Here is an 18,498-nt window from a genome sequence, read left to right as displayed (position 1 = left end):
GTAAACAAACGTTGTGAGAACCTTTGCAAGTGACACTTGGGAAATGCACTGTTGGTACTATTTTTTTTTTTTTTTTTAGAAATTACAGAGACTCTAGCTGAACCTTAGTGGCGGCCGCAAGGGGGGGGGGGGGGGGAGATAGATAGTTCGGGATGTATCCCTTCCCAGAAGTTATGTCAATACATGCGGGATTTCGGTGAGAATGTATGTTATTTTGAGTGATAACAAAGTGAGCTGTTGCAACACCGGTGAACCACAAAATACACAGGAAAGTGACGCGTGTTAAGAATGATAATGCAGAAATCCAAACCCCTTGATGGCGTGAATTTTTTTAAAATTTATATATTTTTACAATTCCCTCACGTAAATAATTCTGCTGAGCCTCTGTGGTTGCTTATGACGACGGCAGTGAGTGGCAAGGGTGATGGGGTTGGGGGTGGAGGGATTTCCAGGGGGGTGGAGTTAAGGGGCCCGCCTCGTCAGGGGTGTATGTGTGTTAGTGAGGCGGGATGATAAGCGCGACGCTCGCTGGTGCTTCTAGCGCGATATAGCCTCTAAGCGCAAGGCTCTGAACCGGCGCGCAGTCTTCTCGTCGTCACAGGATAACTGTGAAATTTGAGCGGTGACCGTAACATTATATGGCCCAGAAATGAAGATAAAGGTGTAAAAGATCCTGAGTTTCTCGCGAGCTGGCAAAGACACGCGTAGTTATCTTTGTCCTCAACAGAGCGCACTAGTAGTACGGCTGAACGATGTAGTGACGCGCTGAAAAAGGATTGCGGGGGGGGGGGGGGGGGGGAAAGAGGACGCTGTTCTCAGAATTCTTATCTCCCAGCGGGGTGTCATGTTTACGACAGGTCTGGAAGAGGGGGGTGGGGGAAGAGTGTACTCTGCCTCGGCGAGCATTTAGATTTCCAATCCCTTTGCCATTCTGTCCCTTTCCACCACACCCACTCAAGACTACTCGATCCTCAACAAAGCGCAAGGGAATACAGAATAAATATTACTATTTTTGGTACATTTCAGTTAGAAACCTGTACGTAACCGAGTGCAACCCAAGGTAATTATAATAAATATTAATTTGGTGCACTACACATATACGATATACAAATTGTATGTTTTACTGCGGTGATTATGTGGCCAAAACTGTCAGATTTGGTCTCTTTTGCAAGAACGCACGTTCACAGCTAACCACTACATTCAAATAAACTGGCCAGTAATGTAGTTTTCCTGCCCCTGTAAAAAAAAATAATAATTTTTAACTGAGTACTACAAAGGTTTTGCGCTTCTACAAAATTATTTTTTTTTTTCCACATTTTGTCACAGGTGTGTGCGTATGTGTATTATACAAACAGTTGAACGTTGACCATCTAATAGCATGACTTTATGTTGCAAAACGGTATTATTTGCTATATTGATATCTGATTAGAACTGTATTTTTCTGTGCAACTATATATATATATATATATATATATATACAGGCGAACTTTTTATACTATCGGATAATTTTTTGTAGCTGAATATCTGTCTTCAAAATATTGCAGGTTATTGCATTAATTTTAGTGTTTTAAATGTATTATGTTTTTATGTATGTATACATGAGGCTAGAGCTAGAAAAAAGTTTTTGTTTGCTTTTTTAGCTGACCTGTGGCTTTTGATTACACTTTTTTTTTATATGTGATGTTTAAAAACGTTATTAGTAAATGTCCTGGCATTCGTACTTCTTGTAAAAAATATAATCATATTTTCGAAAATTAAACTATCATTTAGTAATTTATTATTGCAATATAAATACTTGTGTATGCCAGTCGCGTCTGGCGAAATGAGGAGCTCCTTCACGCTATCCCTACTGGTGACGTCAAGCATCACTGGTAGTTCGTTTTTTATGTATGAACTGGATGTCAAAGAGGCTCGAAATAAACATCAGTTGTAACTAATAATAATAATAATAATTTAATTATGAAAGGGTCACATACTCGAAGAATCGCCTTCTCTACGCAATCAAACGTGTTTTAAAATATCTAAGGAGTAGGCTACACGTCATAGGTTGTATAAGAATATTTCGGAGGGAGCTAACCAAGGATATTTTATCGTGCATACAGATAAAGTGATATTTTAAGAGTAGTATTATCCCCCCCCCCCCCCCCAACACCACCACCAAACTGATGGATTTATTGGCACATCCGTACATAAAAAAAAAACACTGCTCCAGAATCTGCACCTGAATCGTCTTAGTGGGAAAAAGGTGTACATAAATTACGAGATCACTGAGGTTATAAGGAAGGTAATCAACCAGAGTAAGTGATTAGGAGCAAGGAATACTAATGCAATTAATATTCCATTGATATAATTTAATGATAATTTTTACTCACGTTTTAGAAGTTGATATTGCTGAATAGCAAATTTTTCATTTTAAAATATTGTAACAATGAAAAATTGCGAACCAATAAACATTTTTTGCTTAGTATATCATTTTATTATGTCTTAAGACAAATGGAAACTAGATATTATGAGTACGAAATATTTGTAAGTAATAAAAATTTACATAATAAAATACTTACATTCATACAAAATACAAATATTTTTCTTAGATATACAAGTATAACTACATTTCATTTTCGGCCAACGAACAAATAGTTTTGCTTTGGGCCCTGATAATAATACATAATTACATTTTCATTTTTCACCAAAAGTACATGAGGCACAAAAGTCAATAAATCTTAAACACACAATAAAATATACCCAGATACAAACACCAATACAATAAAATAAAATACAATACAATACAATACTAATTTTAACTGAACATTTTTTGGATATATGCATAATTTTATTAAAATTAATCAGAAAGTAATGCAGTTACATGTTTGCAACCTTACGTACTTCACTTGCCTTTAACGAATCCGGATAAGTTCAATGTTTAGCCAGCCGAAAAGGATGTTTAGATTTTATTTTTAAACGCATGTGAAATTAGTCCTTTTTTTTTTTAACACTTCATCGCTGTCACGTGAATTTACGGCAACATACATTATTATTGTACTTTTGTTTTGTAGTAACGATCTGTAGGCTAAATATGTACATGTGTTTGTTGAAACTTCGTTTTAAACATCCATATACATAAATTAATTTTGTCAATTTATTTATAGATACCAGTAAAATACAAAATAAATTATATTTATTTTACGTCCTCTTAAATTATTTAAATGATATATAAAATATGACCAAAAATATTTCAAATGAAGAAGTATTTTCAACTTCAAGTACGCGAGAATTACACAGACTCATTTACTTGCGTATTGCATAGCATACATACTTCACGTCCATTTCTGACAGTCTTGCAAAGTCACTTCCAAAGTATCTACAAGTATATTCTTCAGGCGAATTCGGACACGGCATTATAATCTTACATTATATCTAGAAGACGTGTTCTTACATTTGCTTGGAGTTTTAAATTATTTTTTTGAAATAATAAAGTCAATTTTAAAGTTTAACTCATTGCAGAAACACTTACGCAATATATTTGGTGGTTCTCTGCAAGTGTATTTTGTGTTTTATTATAGTTTGATAATGAAGTTAATATGAATTTATTGCCTTTTTTCTGATATGTGTATACATTAGATGTATATGAATATAAAAATTTATGTAACAGGATGAATCTTAAATGGTTTGAACAGTTATCTATAATGACTGAGTAGGTTTTTTCATTAAAAGCCTTTCTTTTTTACTGTTTAAGTTGGATTTCTTTATAACTCAAAAAAATTATCACGTAACTAAAAAAATGAATAAAAGAGCAAACTTCTGTTCGTATGTAGGTGTTAATTTTGCTACCGTTTAAATCATGAAAATAATGTAATACAATTTGTTCTCTAGATAATTAGATTTAGAAGTAAGGCTACATATTTTAGTCATTACCATGGTACGACTTCCGGAAAAGTTTTACATTTATATATTTTTTTTACAGAAGGTACCGGAGCTTGCAGGTTGCGCAGAAAGGAATTGTATTGTTTGTGAGAGTTCTCTGTTCGCAGTAACACCTATGATATATGTTTGATGTTCTGTTTACAACTCATCGTTAAAACTAAATTTTACATACTGATTATTATCCTTTTATTTAAAATCTAAGTTATTTACAGTGTTTAAAATATGCTTTCTTGCGTTTCGTTTTGTTTGTATGATATTTGAGTCACCCGCAAAGATAATGAGATAGATATTTTATACTGCTTCTTTCGCAGTTTTTTTAATTTTAGTCTTGACAATGGGGAAGCAATTATACAGGCTGTGCTAAATAGATAAATTATGCTTTATGTCATTGAGATCAAACTCTTCTATTTTTGTGGCATTTTATAGTATTCCTAGTTTAGTTAATTTATCCAACAATATATTTATACAATCAAGGCCTTAGATGCTTTATAAAAAAAACTCATCTGATTCATAATCAGTTGCCGTGTATAGATTTATTTTGTAGATAATAAGCAGTATGGGTTTTAGTGCTTAGAGTTGATGTAAAACCATGTATTAAATTTGAAAGTATTTTGTACTTTTCATACTTAAAATTATCATACAATGTTCAAATATTTTTCGATATAATTAAGGACACCTGTATTTCGTGAATACATCTCGTGTCAGGCTATTTCACACATAACTGTAGCTTTTTTTTCTTAGAGGTTTGGCGAATTGCGGGCGTGCAGCAGTACGGTAACTACGTCCTCATTGGCCCCGTCAAGTGCGGGAAAACAGCCTTCACCGACCACAGCCAATAATTACAAGAAAAATCTACAGTGTTTTGTTAAATACCTTGACACGAAATGTATTAGCGAAATACAGGTGTCCCTAAATATAAGACATAATTGCTCTCGGACGATAATTTTCTTTACTGGTATTATCACCTTTCTTATGCAGGAGAATAGTTTTTGTAGTCTTGTGATTCCCATTCTGAAATAATTCCAATAATGGAATATGTGTTTATTATAATAAATGGAGAAGTGTATATAATATTAGCAAATGGCTCATTAAAAATATGAAAAGAAATAATCATAAATTACAAATCATTCTACTGCACATAAATCACAGATTTTAAAAAGCAAAAATTACTATAACATTCAAAATATTACAGAGCGTGCAATGTAGAAAACACGGACGCATGTTGTTGTCTAAATGCAATAAATAAAATACAAGTCTGCGGCTTTAAAAACAAAAGAAATAAAATGTTTCATAAATATTCAACGCTTGTAAGGGTACAACTATTACACTGATATGACATAGTTTTTCTAGTAAGTACATCATACAAATTCCTAACCAGGCACACACAAATATATAATTTGTGTTACACTTCAATAAATTTGGCCATGATTTAAACCTAATAAATAAAGAATGCAAACAAGCTAAACTCTACAGAGTATCGTCGAATAAAATCTGGGCCAAAAGTAAATCAATATTTTAGTGCTCAATACAATTCGAAGGAAATGGAAGATATTTTGTAGTATTATAAATGATAATACAAGGATTGCTGATTTGGTTTTGTATTAATTTTGAGCGTAAAACCACCCCGAAAATATTGAATAAATTTTTCAGTTAAACTGCATATAAACTGAACTGGTTTGCTAGCTGTCTTGCTATCGTAAACATGACTGTGAGTCTGATTGGCCATGTTGGTGATATGCACGATTTTCAAGGCTGTCTCCCGATATTATATATGTGTTTTATTTTTATGCAAAATGAAGCACGAATATGTTATATATTTATTGTATGAGATACTAGTTGCAAAGACGTTACAGTTTGATTTTATGGGTAGTGAATCAGTGGTATAAAATAACTTCATTTATTTTTTCCCGATAACATCTTTTTGACATTAGTATAAAATAATCACTCGCCAACCAGAGAACCTTATTTTTTGTAGTCATGAAAAAAAAATGTTTGTATTCAATATCAGCTAATAACTTACTATTGCTTATGTCATCAAATACATTTACAGTACTGTTCAATTTGTACAAGCATGAGAAGTAAACAATAATTAGAATTTTTTTATCAGATATAAAGCATCACTGTATCAAATTAAAAAAAAGAGTTCTCGTCAGCCACACAATTTCTGTCTCTCAAAATTCACACATCTGAAATTTTGCGTTTCTTTGAACGACTTTCTTGTGCCTGTATAATATATTCTGGCTCACGAATCGGTTGTCCCCTGGGACGACATGGATCAGCAAGCTCTGGCAACAAGCAGTTGTTAAAAAATCGCAACAATTTTGACTCCATTTTCTCAAGCCAGAAACAATCATCTCTCACAATTCTTTCTATTGAAATGCCTTTCGTTGTCCAAACGACAAAATCACACCACTTTCTTCGTGTGATGTGTAATTGCCCTTGCACTTGATAGTAGTAATTGTGAGAGCGATTCAAGCAAAGCTCGCCGTCGACAACTCTGCAAAAGAACGTTTTCAGCTGCATTGCTGCATCTAAAGGGTTAAGTTCCCTTGCAGAGTATGGACATTTCACCTCCACCAAACCATCTTCATCAACTAAACCATCAGGAGAAGCTGCAAGAAAGCAATGCTGAAGGTCAACGAAGAGACCACATTGTTTAACAGTATGGCCTGTTTGTTCTTCGTATAAAGCGACAGCTATGCGCTCGTTTGCTAGACCATGTATTGTGGCAGCATTCTCCAATACACGACTGTACACAATCGCTTCCACTGTCACTTTACACGAAGTATTTTCCCTCATTTTACAGACACGTCCGAAAAAGGAAGCAGTGACTCGTTTTCTCCGCTCCTTCATCCACAACTGACTGCTTCCTTGATCTCGTGTCTGCACCTCCAGATCATTCCTTTCTTGCACTGTAAGCTCTATGCTTCTCATCACAGACTCAGTCAGAATTTCTAGTTCAAGACCAGAAGCTGGAGGCTGAGTTGCATGAGGACCATAGCTCTTATCACCCTGTGGTTTAAATGATTCCGATTTCCGTGGTACATGCGGATTCATATCCAACCTTCGCCTACAGTTCGCCTGCTGTTTCTGTCTTTTTGCCATTAATCGCTTCACAGTCACTCCAGGGCTGTGACCTGTGATCGCCTTCATAGTTTGTCCATGCCATTTGTAGCGAAGTTGGAAAGACAAACCAGCAGCAGTAGCCCTACGGCTGTAAGACCCCTGCTGTGAACGGTTTATCTGCTTACCGCCAGCCATCCTTGCAACTAATGACATGTACATTTCTGCTTGGTTGGTTGTGAGATCCATTACAAGTGCTTGTGACTTTGCTCTCACTCGGTCAAAAGCTTGTTTGATTCCCACAATCAATTCACGAGGCAATGCGTCATAACTGCAGGGATTTGCTGTTTTACCAGCTCTCTCACACACATCTAAATTGCATAACTTATGGTCTCCAAACACATGGTTGGGCACATTTAGAAGTGTTGATTGAAGTAGCATAGCATCACCCCCACAGTTGCTGATACAACCTCTTGCACAGCGACAGAGGGCTTTGATTTTCGACTGGCTGAGATGCCGCATATGGATGCCCTTGGCTATGGCATAAAGATTCTTTTTGAGATTCTTCACGACATGGTTAGCACATTCAATCTTTTCAACATCTCTTCCGTACGAAACATTTGCAACTATGGCTGCATGCACACTTGAATCCCCATCACCAACAAACTTCTTAAATTGAAGTTTGTACTTGGCTTCACAGAACCGGAAACCTTCCACTATAATGTCTGCCTCCATTGCAGTGGAAGAATCAGTCCAGTTCCGGAAACACAGGTGAGGCGTGGGTTCCTTTTCCATCTGTTCGCTCCGAATGCATGCGGTACAATATTTGTTTCTCACACCAAGGAATAACAATTTCTTAGTGTAGAAGCCAATTATTATAGCACATCCAGACTTAGCAGAATACCTATGACCATAGGATCTTTGGCTCCAACCTCCATCCAAAATTCCTATGGTCCAAGCATATTCCTCATTTCCAACCATACAGATGCGTCCATCATCTTTCGCCATAGAGAACTCTTCCAGTGCAGCATCTTCCATTTCCTTCTGCAACATTGCCTTCCAGTGCTCTCCGATTCTGTTCTCGTGATAAGAAAAGCAACCCGGGCTCATAGGATGCATATCAATTAGTGACAATAGTTCATACAATGGTCCGTAGCCTAGACCAACCGAAATTGCGCCCCAAACAATCTTATCGTTGATATCTAAGTTGGTATCGATTTTGCATTTTCTTTTTCTTCCCACTGGAAGGCATTCCACAGGCTCAGATTTGAACTGCTGCTCTTGATTGCAGTGAGTGCACTTAAATTTAAAATTTGTCAGCAGACCGTACCTGTTGACACTTTCCAGAAAATATGTTCCTGAAGATGAAATGGGACACCTGTAAAACCAACATAATAATAATTTCTGGTAACATCTCCCAAAAACATTTGTTACCCGTTTGGCTTTCACACAATAAACAAGACAATTTTTTACTAGCATCGGCAATTTAGCTATAACTATTGCTATACATTGGTACTCAAGCTGTTAGGTTGTGATTTTATTAATTTCATACAACTGCTCTAACAGCATAATATTGCATACATCCAAACTACTGTCGTTAAAATCGAACATAAATAGCTTGCAGTGAATCCTGAAAGATCTGCCCGACTCTTTGTGATAAAAGATTATTCTATATATACGTAAATGTACGTTGAAGTGCACTGAGGTAAGGTGGTCATGTTATCAGTACGGGTGTTACCTCGTTTCACCATACACAATAATCTTAGCAGCTCCTGAGCTCTGTCGAGTGACATGTGAACAGAATAAAATGAAAGAGATAAACTTACATGCCAGTAGGTTCGCTAATTTTTGAATATGAACAGAAGCTTCTTTATCTTTGTACTTATCAATATAATAACATGCACACCACTACAGTTTTCCCAAACTGTTGATGTGCATGTCACAATTAAATAAAAAAATAATTGTGACATGGCTCGAACAGATATACATTTTACATGCTTAAAAATTATGCTATTTTAATGTAAGTCTGAAATGTTGTTCAAGAAAAGGATACAATTTTCATTTGCATTTCACTGTGCTGCAAGAAGCCATGTGGCCATGGCCACATTTATTCGCGCATTTGCCCTCTTACACATCATGGTATAGTAAAACACTATTTCGATCGTCATCGTCTTCACCTCCAAAAAATTAATAATAAAAAATTAATAAAAAATAAATTGGATATTTACGTTGAGGTATTAAAATGTTACTTACTCGTAGAACAGATAGGTACTATCGCCATATCGGCAGACACGTTGGCACGTCCAACTGTCGTAAGCCAAGCGTGCAAATGTTATGATGCTATCTTCTTATAAGTAACAAGAATATGCACAATTAGAATATTACGTTTTTAAATTATTAAAAAATATATTTATCTTGTTCCTTTTACTATGTTTCTTAAAAAATTTCTGCAACAACGTTCTTCCGAAAGAAGGTATACACCGATTTTAAAGGTGCGTGCCTACTTTTTAATTTTATTTTTTTAGTAATTAGAAAATAAAAATTGGTACTTTTCCCACTTTCATCATTGAGGCTGCGACCCAAATTTAAAGTTTCCAGCCCTTTTGACAGTGGGTTGGAATTTGTATAGGCCATTCTGTGAGCGAGTGAATTACTTTTTGCATATTCGAGCAATTCTAAATTTAGGCCCTAAGTTTAATTATAACAATTTCACGTCAGCCAGAAAGCTCAAAGGCTGGTAAAACAATAGAATTTTATTTCATATAATTCTGTATCAATTTCATCTAAGTATTACACACCCATTTAAACACAATTTCTATACATAATAATTTTACTTCAGCAAGGTCTTCGGTTTCTTGTAACAAATAAAATTACCTAAAAAAATAACTGGACATACTTAAACAAAGTTTTTAAATTGTAACATTTGCCAAAGAATTTAAATAAATCTAACTGCAAATGTAAGAACACAGTATAAAGGTCTTTAAAATTGTATTTTGGAAAATTACCTCAATGTTTATTTGCTAAAACTCCTCATTTCACTTGTTGTGTGTGCGCGCACGTGGAACTTATGTTTCTATGATCATTTATAGTTGCAAATAATGTAGCGGAAGTTAAATTGAAAAATATATAATTCTTTCTGGCCAATATTTGTTTACAAACAAAATTTTACAGACCCCAAAAGCAAAAAAAAAAAAAGAATCGCCACTGCCTTGTAATTGTGTTTCTAACGAACTTGTATAACTAACGAAAATGTGTAACTGCTAGGGGTTAGTGATACAATAAATGCTTGGGTAGTGAAAAATCCATTGTTGAACGACAGCATCGAGAGATTGGCCCTTATTTTTGTATCGTTATATACATAACTAAATAATTACGGGAGGAAGTGGCCGTAGGCGGCTGGTCCGCTCGGCGCGCAGGGGGGTTCCTTTGCGCGGCTGCCAAAAGTATGAAATTAAAAGAAAAACATAATATTGTTCGTACTGCAATTCAACTTTGCATTGCTTAGTGTAAAACTATACGATAAAAATGGAACCCTGTAATTTTTTAGCATAGTAATTATTTTTTTTGTTTGTTGGGGCAAAAGTCCATCTTTCCCCGATGAAAATTTTATATGGTGTGCAATTTTTTTTCCACTATAGTGTTTAACCTCTTATCGAATAAAGGCTTACTACGTTAGTAAGTAGCTCCACCACAGTTCACTCGATATATGCGTTAGCTGTGATTACATTGGCTATTTATCTCTCCTCGTCAATATGGCTCAAATATATTTTCCTTTTATTTTCAACATTTATTAATTTAAATCGGTATTGTTACATATCTATCCTATTTACTTACTAACTAATGAAGTCAATAAGTTTGTAGAAGAATTTTCAACCTTCCAGCCGGTTAAACGTTCAGAAGGCGGTAAACAGTAGTGGAAAAAAATCTAAATAACTCAATTTTACATAAAACAATTTTTACCTGTGTCTCTCCAGAAGACGGCATTGCACCATGAAGTGACGAACGTCAACCATCATTCGACCCTCTAACATACTGAGTCCCGGATCTGTCTGTGGCAATGGAGGCTCGTAAACCACTATCAGCGGAGGAAGGTCATCATTCCTAGAAGAGTTATTCCCTTTTAAGAAACATAGCCCATACAATAATTTTTATTCATATGAGTATTATCACATGAATTCTAAATTTACCTGTCATATCACAAACAAGATATGTAAGTGTAAAGCTTACCCTTGATAGTCATCGGACAGAGTATGTGTACTGTCATCAGTGTTGCGTGATGTACACGCCGCCACTGAAGACGCCATGGTGGTTACATCTGGCACTGTGGGGACCGAACTTTCACCGCCTGGGCTCTCTGGCAAGGTTGGTGTTGCAGGACCATCACCAGCAGGCAGAGGGTTCTGTGTCAACCCCAGCTTCTTCTTTTTTCTCGCTAATGTTGCAAGCCTAAGTGAAATAATATAATTCATTAGAGTAGTTAAAGAATTTTAATTTGCCTTTGCTTTAATATTCATTAAGTTTGCTAGTTTAAGATTTATTAAAAATTTATTTAAAGGAAACTATTTAATTAAAAATAGCCTGTCCCCCCCCCCTTCTTTTTTTTGTGATTCATCTGCTGTTTGCCTAGATTTAGTCCATTAATCATTAATCTCTCTGTTGTCTATTTTCATCTGTAATATTTTTTAAAATATTTCTGAGTTAAGTGGTTTTTGTTTGTTGATTTTACTCTCGAATTGTTTAAGGTTTTTTCTGGGTGCACTTATAGCAATTTTTGCGGAAATTTTGATTTATTTACTACACATTATAGCATAAGTTTCGACCAATAGGTGGCACGGTAAAATGTCTAACATGTTTTTTATGTGATTAATTACGCATTTGTATTTAAAAATGCTTAAACTGTCTTTGGAATTTTGAATTCTATTCTGAACCACCTTTAGCATGTTACTGAATTTTACGTAACTATAAAAGATGTTGTCAATAACTTAATATGTTGCTCAGAATTCATATAGTATTACATTTGGCAAATTTTAAACCTGTAGATGCTCTTTAATAGTACTTAATTTTTTTTCATTATTTTTGCAAACAGTAGTTGTACCTTCGGAAATAAAAAGTAAATATTACAAAACTAAACTTGAAAAATATTTATCTACTGTATTAATCTTTATGCTACAAAACGAAATTTCGTTTGTGTGTGGGTACATTTTCACATTTGTAGTGTTACGTAACTGTTTACATACACGGATATCATCGTGATTATGGTTAAATATTTTTTTAATAAAATTAGTCAAGATTTAATTTAATAATGGGCCATTTCAGCGAAAAACTTGTAATGAAATGTTGGTATTCTGTAAGACAATGAGTTGAAGGATTGCTGGAATCAGAAGAAAAAAACAGTATGTGACGAAATTGTTTGTTTGTTTTTTTCGAAAGAGGAAGTATCTAAAATAAACTTAATCTCATAACGTGCCAGAGACGATTAAATGTTATGTTTTTGTGCACGTAAACTGTCAACAGAAAATAAAATTTTTCTAAATGGCCTGCTTGTTTTTAGTGCATTATATACTGTATTTTATATACGCATTTGTTATAGGAATATACTATAAACTTTGACTTAATGGAACGATGTACGACATGTAATATGATTTGTCTTGTCATTTAGGTTGTATTTCCCAGGTTAGAACGAACAGTTACAACTCAAATGGAATTTTTAAGTAAGTACTTAAGTTTAAAAATTCATAATATGTTTGTGCCGCGTAGAATGCATGAAAACCATCGATAACTATATAATAATTGCCGCGGACTAATACGTATGCACTCATTTATACAAATTTGATTTCCTAGTCTAAACTCCCCCGTATCAAATACAGTCCTGCTACGATATTTGTTTTGTTTGCATTCATTTTGTTTTAGCACACCAATGTTTTTTTATGGCATATAAAACGTGCATTTTGTATCTAATTCTTATTCCTTACATTACTTTCTTTAGAAAATTTCAAATACGCAAGGAAAAATCATTAAAAAAAATATAGAATTTTCAACGTACCAGCGCAGCGGTGCGACTTCCTGAAAGATTTTATGTAGTTTTACGTTTCATAGTCCAAGAAACCCATAACCATCATCAGTTCTAAAGTTATATGTATATGTATGTATATATATATATATATCACAATTTTATGAACACGATAACTGCCGTAATTTTTCGCACATCAATTCCAAACTGATACATAAAATCAAGTAATGGAAAATCTCGATCGAGTTCGTCAATGGACAAAATCAGTCCATAGGGGTAGAAATGGGGAAGGTTTTTTTTAACAGAAAAATCGCAACAACTTCCATAATATGATGCATATCGCATCCGTGTGAACATAAAGCTTAAAGGAAAAAATAGGAAGAACTTTTGTCTGAATAAGTTTTTGATACGACCAACCATAACTGCAAGGGGTGTAAAAATTTAAGTGTTTCGGACCAAAAAAATCGTAACTCTCTTATTATTGCATACTATCGAATCCGTTATAATTCTTCAAAAACCTTGTAATTTTTTAACTAAATCTTTTGTCGGAAACAATTTTTGATTAGACGAACCATTTTTGCAGGGGTTAAACAGGAATTGACAAAAAAAAAATCATTGCTCCCTTAGTAGGCACACCATCGAATATGTTCTAACTGTTTGTAAATCTTATAAACGTTATCAAAAAATTTTGTCTGAAACAATTTTAGATACACCCAATCATTGCAGAGTTATCCTTAATTTTCGCTATAGCAAAAAACTATGGGGAAATATTGAATAAACACAATCTCTTTCATTGCTATATCAATTTGTTATTTAATTTGAGGTGTTGCAGTTACTAGGAAACATGTATCACATTAAAAGAATATTCATATTTTTAAATTTTTATATAACCAAGCATCACTGCAATGGGTGAAATAACAAAAAAAAAAATCATTGTTTGAGTAACTACGCTATATAATATATACGTCTTAATTTTTTATAAAAATTCTAAATACTATCTCAAACCTTTATCAAATAAATAAATACTACAAAATATACGGGCGAAAGGGATTTTTAATATAATGCCATTGATTTTAACACCAACACAGTATGTACAAGAAAAGGGTAATGTAATTATTTAAAAAAAAAATTACCGCTAGTTATAAATTAATAAATTCTTTAAACTCTAAACCAATAAAACGGCTAATAATATAAATATATATAACATAAATATATACATATGAATGGACTGGAATTACTTTTCCGGGGGAAAAAAAAATACAATATGTGATTACAATGTAGAACAAGTACATAAAAATACTTACTCAAGTTGGCGTCGATGGGCTTCTTTCCATTTCCTGCTGTGCTTCATTTTAAATACACGTCCACTTACTATTGCTGATACTAGTGTTGTGTTTTGACCGTTTCGAAGCGATAATATTCCCGCCTGAACTCCTGCGATATTCGAGGCATCTAGTGAGTAAACTCGGAACCAACCGGAGCTCTAGCGGCAAACTGTTGAACTCGTTCCTTTCATCAGCGGCAAGTGACAGTTAAATCACAATATTTTGTACTCAGATTATTTAAATTCTGTACGTTGTATTAAAAAAATTAAACCGAAGAATTGTTCATTGTACCTCCTTTAAGTTGTGTGCAAAGTAACAGCCGTGTACAGTTTAAATATATACCTAATATTTAGTTTTGAAAATTTCTAAATTAAAATTAAATAAGAAAGAATTTTTTGAGAAAATTTTCATCATCATATTTACAAAATTCAAAGTTTTATTTACAATTCTACTGTTTATTAATTTTTTTATCTACTACGATATTCATGGGAGAAATAATTTTCTTGGAGGCTGCAAAACTAAGGATCTTAGCCTTAAGTTATTTCAAGAATCTGTACTGGTTGTTTTACGCTTAAAAATTACTCTGAAAACGTGCGTTTTTAGCAATTTTAACTTTTCTAAAAATATAGTTTCAAAACTTAATCGGAAATCAAAAGTACTTTTCGGCCCTCAGTGAACTCTTAAATGCTTTTCGTAAGCAGACCCCACTCGGATATCTTGAGTAGTATTGAAAGCGCGTTGTTTTTCCTGAAGCTCTGCGCACCGTGTGTGTGCCCGGGTAGGCGGGGGCCTTAACCGACACGTTATCTCTGAATTCGGAGCTTGCATGTTGTATACTGCCCATATTTGGACCTAAATGCGTGCAATAACCAACTTAAAAATGTACAGAAAGTTTCTCCTCTCCGTTTAGACATAGTTTCGACATCAAACCCGTTTCACAGTCACCCTTTTGCAAGTGCAGGCAGTCTCCCGTAAGTTACGGGTTTCTTTACTCCAGGAGTGGGGGGAAGGGGGGGTTGGCTGGCCCCTGGGAGTTACGCCCCACGTCGAGCGGCACACTGAAGCGTGGGTTCGGGCTTGACGGATCAAGGACCACGCTTGTTGGTCGCGAGCCGGGTGTTGTGTGTCGGCGTCTAGCGTCTCCAGATTGTTATCTCTCCGAGTCGAAGTTCATTTCTATTGTCTCTCGCCCAAACAACCTGGGCGTCCCGAAATTGGGTCATGGCTGTTCGCCCGTCGCCCGCGCTCCCGGGGGCACTGCGGACGTTTTTTTTTTTTACGTGTAAACATCTTAGCTTTTGGTATATGGCGTTTGGTACGAGTCATTTCGTGAATGGAACGGAAGACGATGAACGGAAATTGACACAAAGATGGCGGACCCACGTGTAGAAAAAATAAACCTGTATATAGGCACTTTCGTAAACGTCAGGAGACATGCCAACCGTATTGGTGTGCCAGATGAAACTTTATGGTAGTGAATATATTCGGTAAACTAAAATGGCCATGGTAAAAAATAATCCGAAGTTTTAAAACACCTAAGAAAACTGGAATTAGAATGATATTATATATTCTCATGCTACATTATCAATAGTATTACTAGCACAGCGGTAGAGCGCGCTCTTGTTTACGTCAAAGGACATAGTTCTTATCTCGTCACTGGAATTTTTTTTACTATTTAAATCACACTATACTTTAATAATATTTTATAATATTGTTTAATCAGCTCATTAAGGTTAAAGATTGTTTGTAGGTAGTATTTACAGACTGATTTCAATCGTTTAAGCAAACACAAATATACAAACATATAGGCCTACCTACTGTTATAATACGCGTTCCAAAATGTTTAAGGTTAATATTTTAGTAATGCCATATAAGTATAACTTACAAAGAGTAGGGAAACTCTATAAAATTAACTGTTTAGTGAATTTTAACAAGATGGACAGCACTTTAATAAAATTCCTTGTCGAATGTCATGTCCGAAGCCGGGGTTAAGGATTTTTTCAAGACTTTTTCGCTTTAGTTGGAGCTATCTCTAATAGTTTAAAATTCCCGTTTGTTTCGTGCTGCTGTCTGCGTAAGATGGTGGCAAGAAACGTTTACGTGTCAGACAGCGAATTCTAGCGGCTGACTCAGAAAGTAAGTGTGTGTTTCGCTTCTAGAAATTTTGGCATGTACTTGAGAAGATAATATTTTATTAATAAGTACGTTTATCACGCTCGGCATTATTTTAAAGAATTCTACTTTAAATTTCGTGACCTAGTTTCGTTTTGTAAGTTTATTTTCAATATGAACAACATGAGAACACATTAATTTACTGTTACTTAGGTTAGATGTTTACACTACACTGGTAACTACTGAAAGACTCGCTCAAGGTTTTTTGTTTTGTTTTTGTTTTGGTTCGATAAACATTCGATTGAAACGTCCGGAGCATCAGCTCAAAGATTATTGGGGGAGGGGGTGGGGAGGAAACTCGTAAAATGACATGTACAAATGTGTAATAATGCTATATTTTGTTAGTGATTTAAAAATTACATTTTGGAAACGATAACTCATAATTATAAGAGCGTAACGAAAAGTGCAACTCTCAGGAGTTTTTTGGTAGTGATTGATAAGGGGAGGGGGCAATAACGAATAAAGTGGAAAGTCATTCAAATGCAAGACTCTTTTCAGGTTAATCGTCATGTTTGTTACATTTGGCAACTTCAGGTGCGACCTTCATTGTGTAGTTAAGTGGATTACTCAATACTCTGTTTTATCGTTCAAATGGGAAGTTTCACTTCTATCGCGCGTGACGGCAATACACAGATTGGTTTTCGAAAACCCAAATTTTACTACAGACCACGGTTAAAATAGTGAAGTTATTTTATTAATTTCATAAGTTGTTCATTAATTTCTGTGTTGTATTACGCATTTGGTGTATATGTAAAAATACACATACTAAAGTGTTAAATTAATAAATGGCAAAATCAAATATGGTGGTTCCAAGATGGTGGATTCAAAATGTCTTCCGGGGTCAAGGTCCAAGGGTAAGGTCTAGGTAATTTAAGATGGTCGCCGTGACTTCACAATCCAAGATGGCATACTTGATGTCATGTCGGCTGTAACATCAGAGGTCGGACGTGATGTCAGAGGTTCGGTCGGTACCACTCATCACAGCCTGGAACCTGGCCACGGAGGAACAGTTATATACTACTAATTCACTTATCGAGATTTTGAGTGCCGTCTCACCATCGTCTCAGTACATTGTAGTGGTTCATCGTAACAGGTTTTTAAATCGAACCAAGTGAGTAAGCTGCTATCTTTGAAACTAAATAAAAATATTATGTAAATTGCGGAAGGGACAGCGGAAATAAATATGATTGCATGCTTTTAAAAGTCTTATATCGATTTTCTCGATACATCGCTTTTTCCAGTTTTTCTTTACAGACGAATTAAATGTGCTCAAACTGCCTGCCTGCTGTCACCTTTTGACTTCATAACGAAGTTGTCTCGTGTTCACTTTCTCGTTATTACGTAGGTAGTGTATTCATATGATAGAATGTAGACCATATCGTTTCAGTCTTCGAGGCATCAACAGAAAAGCGATTGGGGTTCGATTGTCGGCAGGTTTCAACCAGAATTATTTCGCAAGTGGGAAACGTGGTGGACGTTGCCATCTGGCGGTAGGTTCTTTGGGGTACTCCTGTTTTCCCTTCTAATTTTTTCATCGATTTACATGTTATCGTTGCTAATGACGTTGTCGACAACGCTAAGCTTCAATTAATTAATTAATTGTTTAAACTTCACATTCAGTGTGCGTTATCAACAGGGATTTTATTTGTTAAATTTTAATAATCCTCGTAAGTGTACCCTATACCTGCTTAGCGTTTTATCAAAACTTACGCGCGCGCGCGCGTGTGTGTGTATATATATATATATATATGTCTATCGAAAAAGCTCTTATTATGGAGCAAACATTATGTTGATATTAAATAATTGTTTCCCGTGTTAAGATCTTCACAGAAGTATTTTACCTTTATTACATCCATATTCGCCTTGATGTTTATTTAATAAGTTTTCTATGCTGTTTTTTCCTGTCGCCGTTTACGCCCTGTCTCCCCTCCCCCCCAACATAATTTTTCATCTTTTTGTCGGCGGTTGTTCCGATGAAGCAATTGGCGCCAAATGGAACCTTGTATC

At 35.0% G+C, this 18,498-nt stretch overlaps 2 protein-coding genes across 4 annotated transcripts in view; one reads left to right on the top strand and one right to left on the bottom strand.

The window, feature by feature from the left end:
• Nucleotides 1-18,498, top strand: part of LOC134534785 (uncharacterized) — a 310,090-nt gene that overhangs the window by 252,007 nt on the left and 39,585 nt on the right. The gene's annotated exons all lie outside the window — the stretch shown is intronic.
• LOC134534784 (uncharacterized) lies at nt 5,726-12,979 on the bottom strand. Its single transcript, XM_063373361.1, has 3 exons — nt 11,212-12,979; nt 10,945-11,085; nt 5,726-8,362 (listed from the first exon to the last, which is right to left on the bottom strand). The coding sequence occupies exons 1-3, from the start codon at nt 11,451-11,453 to the stop codon at nt 6,100-6,102; spliced, it is 2,646 nt and encodes an 881-aa protein (XP_063229431.1). The 5' UTR covers nt 11,454-12,979; the 3' UTR covers nt 5,726-6,099.

The sequence above is a fragment of the Bacillus rossius genome, chromosome 8 (genome assembly GCF_032445375.1).
Source record: "Bacillus rossius redtenbacheri isolate Brsri chromosome 8, Brsri_v3, whole genome shotgun sequence".
Taxonomy (NCBI): Eukaryota; Metazoa; Arthropoda; class Insecta; order Phasmatodea; family Bacillidae; genus Bacillus; species Bacillus rossius.
The sequence above is the reverse complement of the archived record's forward strand: the minus strand, read 5'-3'. Positions and strand labels throughout refer to the sequence as shown.

What these genes read in the sequence shown, in the direction of transcription:
- LOC134534784 (XM_063373361.1), bottom strand. Translation starts at nt 11,453, where the DNA reads ATGAATTATATTATTTCACTTAGGCTTGCAACATTAGCGAGAAAAAAG. An exon ending in CTGTCCGATGACTATCAAGG is followed by an intron (nt 11,086 to 11,211) that starts GTAAGCTTTACA and finishes TAACTCTTCTAG; the next exon opens with GAATGATGACCTTCCTCCGC. An exon ending in CGTCTTCTGGAGAGACACAG is followed by an intron (nt 8,363 to 10,944) that starts GTAAAAATTGTT and finishes TTGGTTTTACAG; the next exon opens with GTGTCCCATTTCATCTTCAG.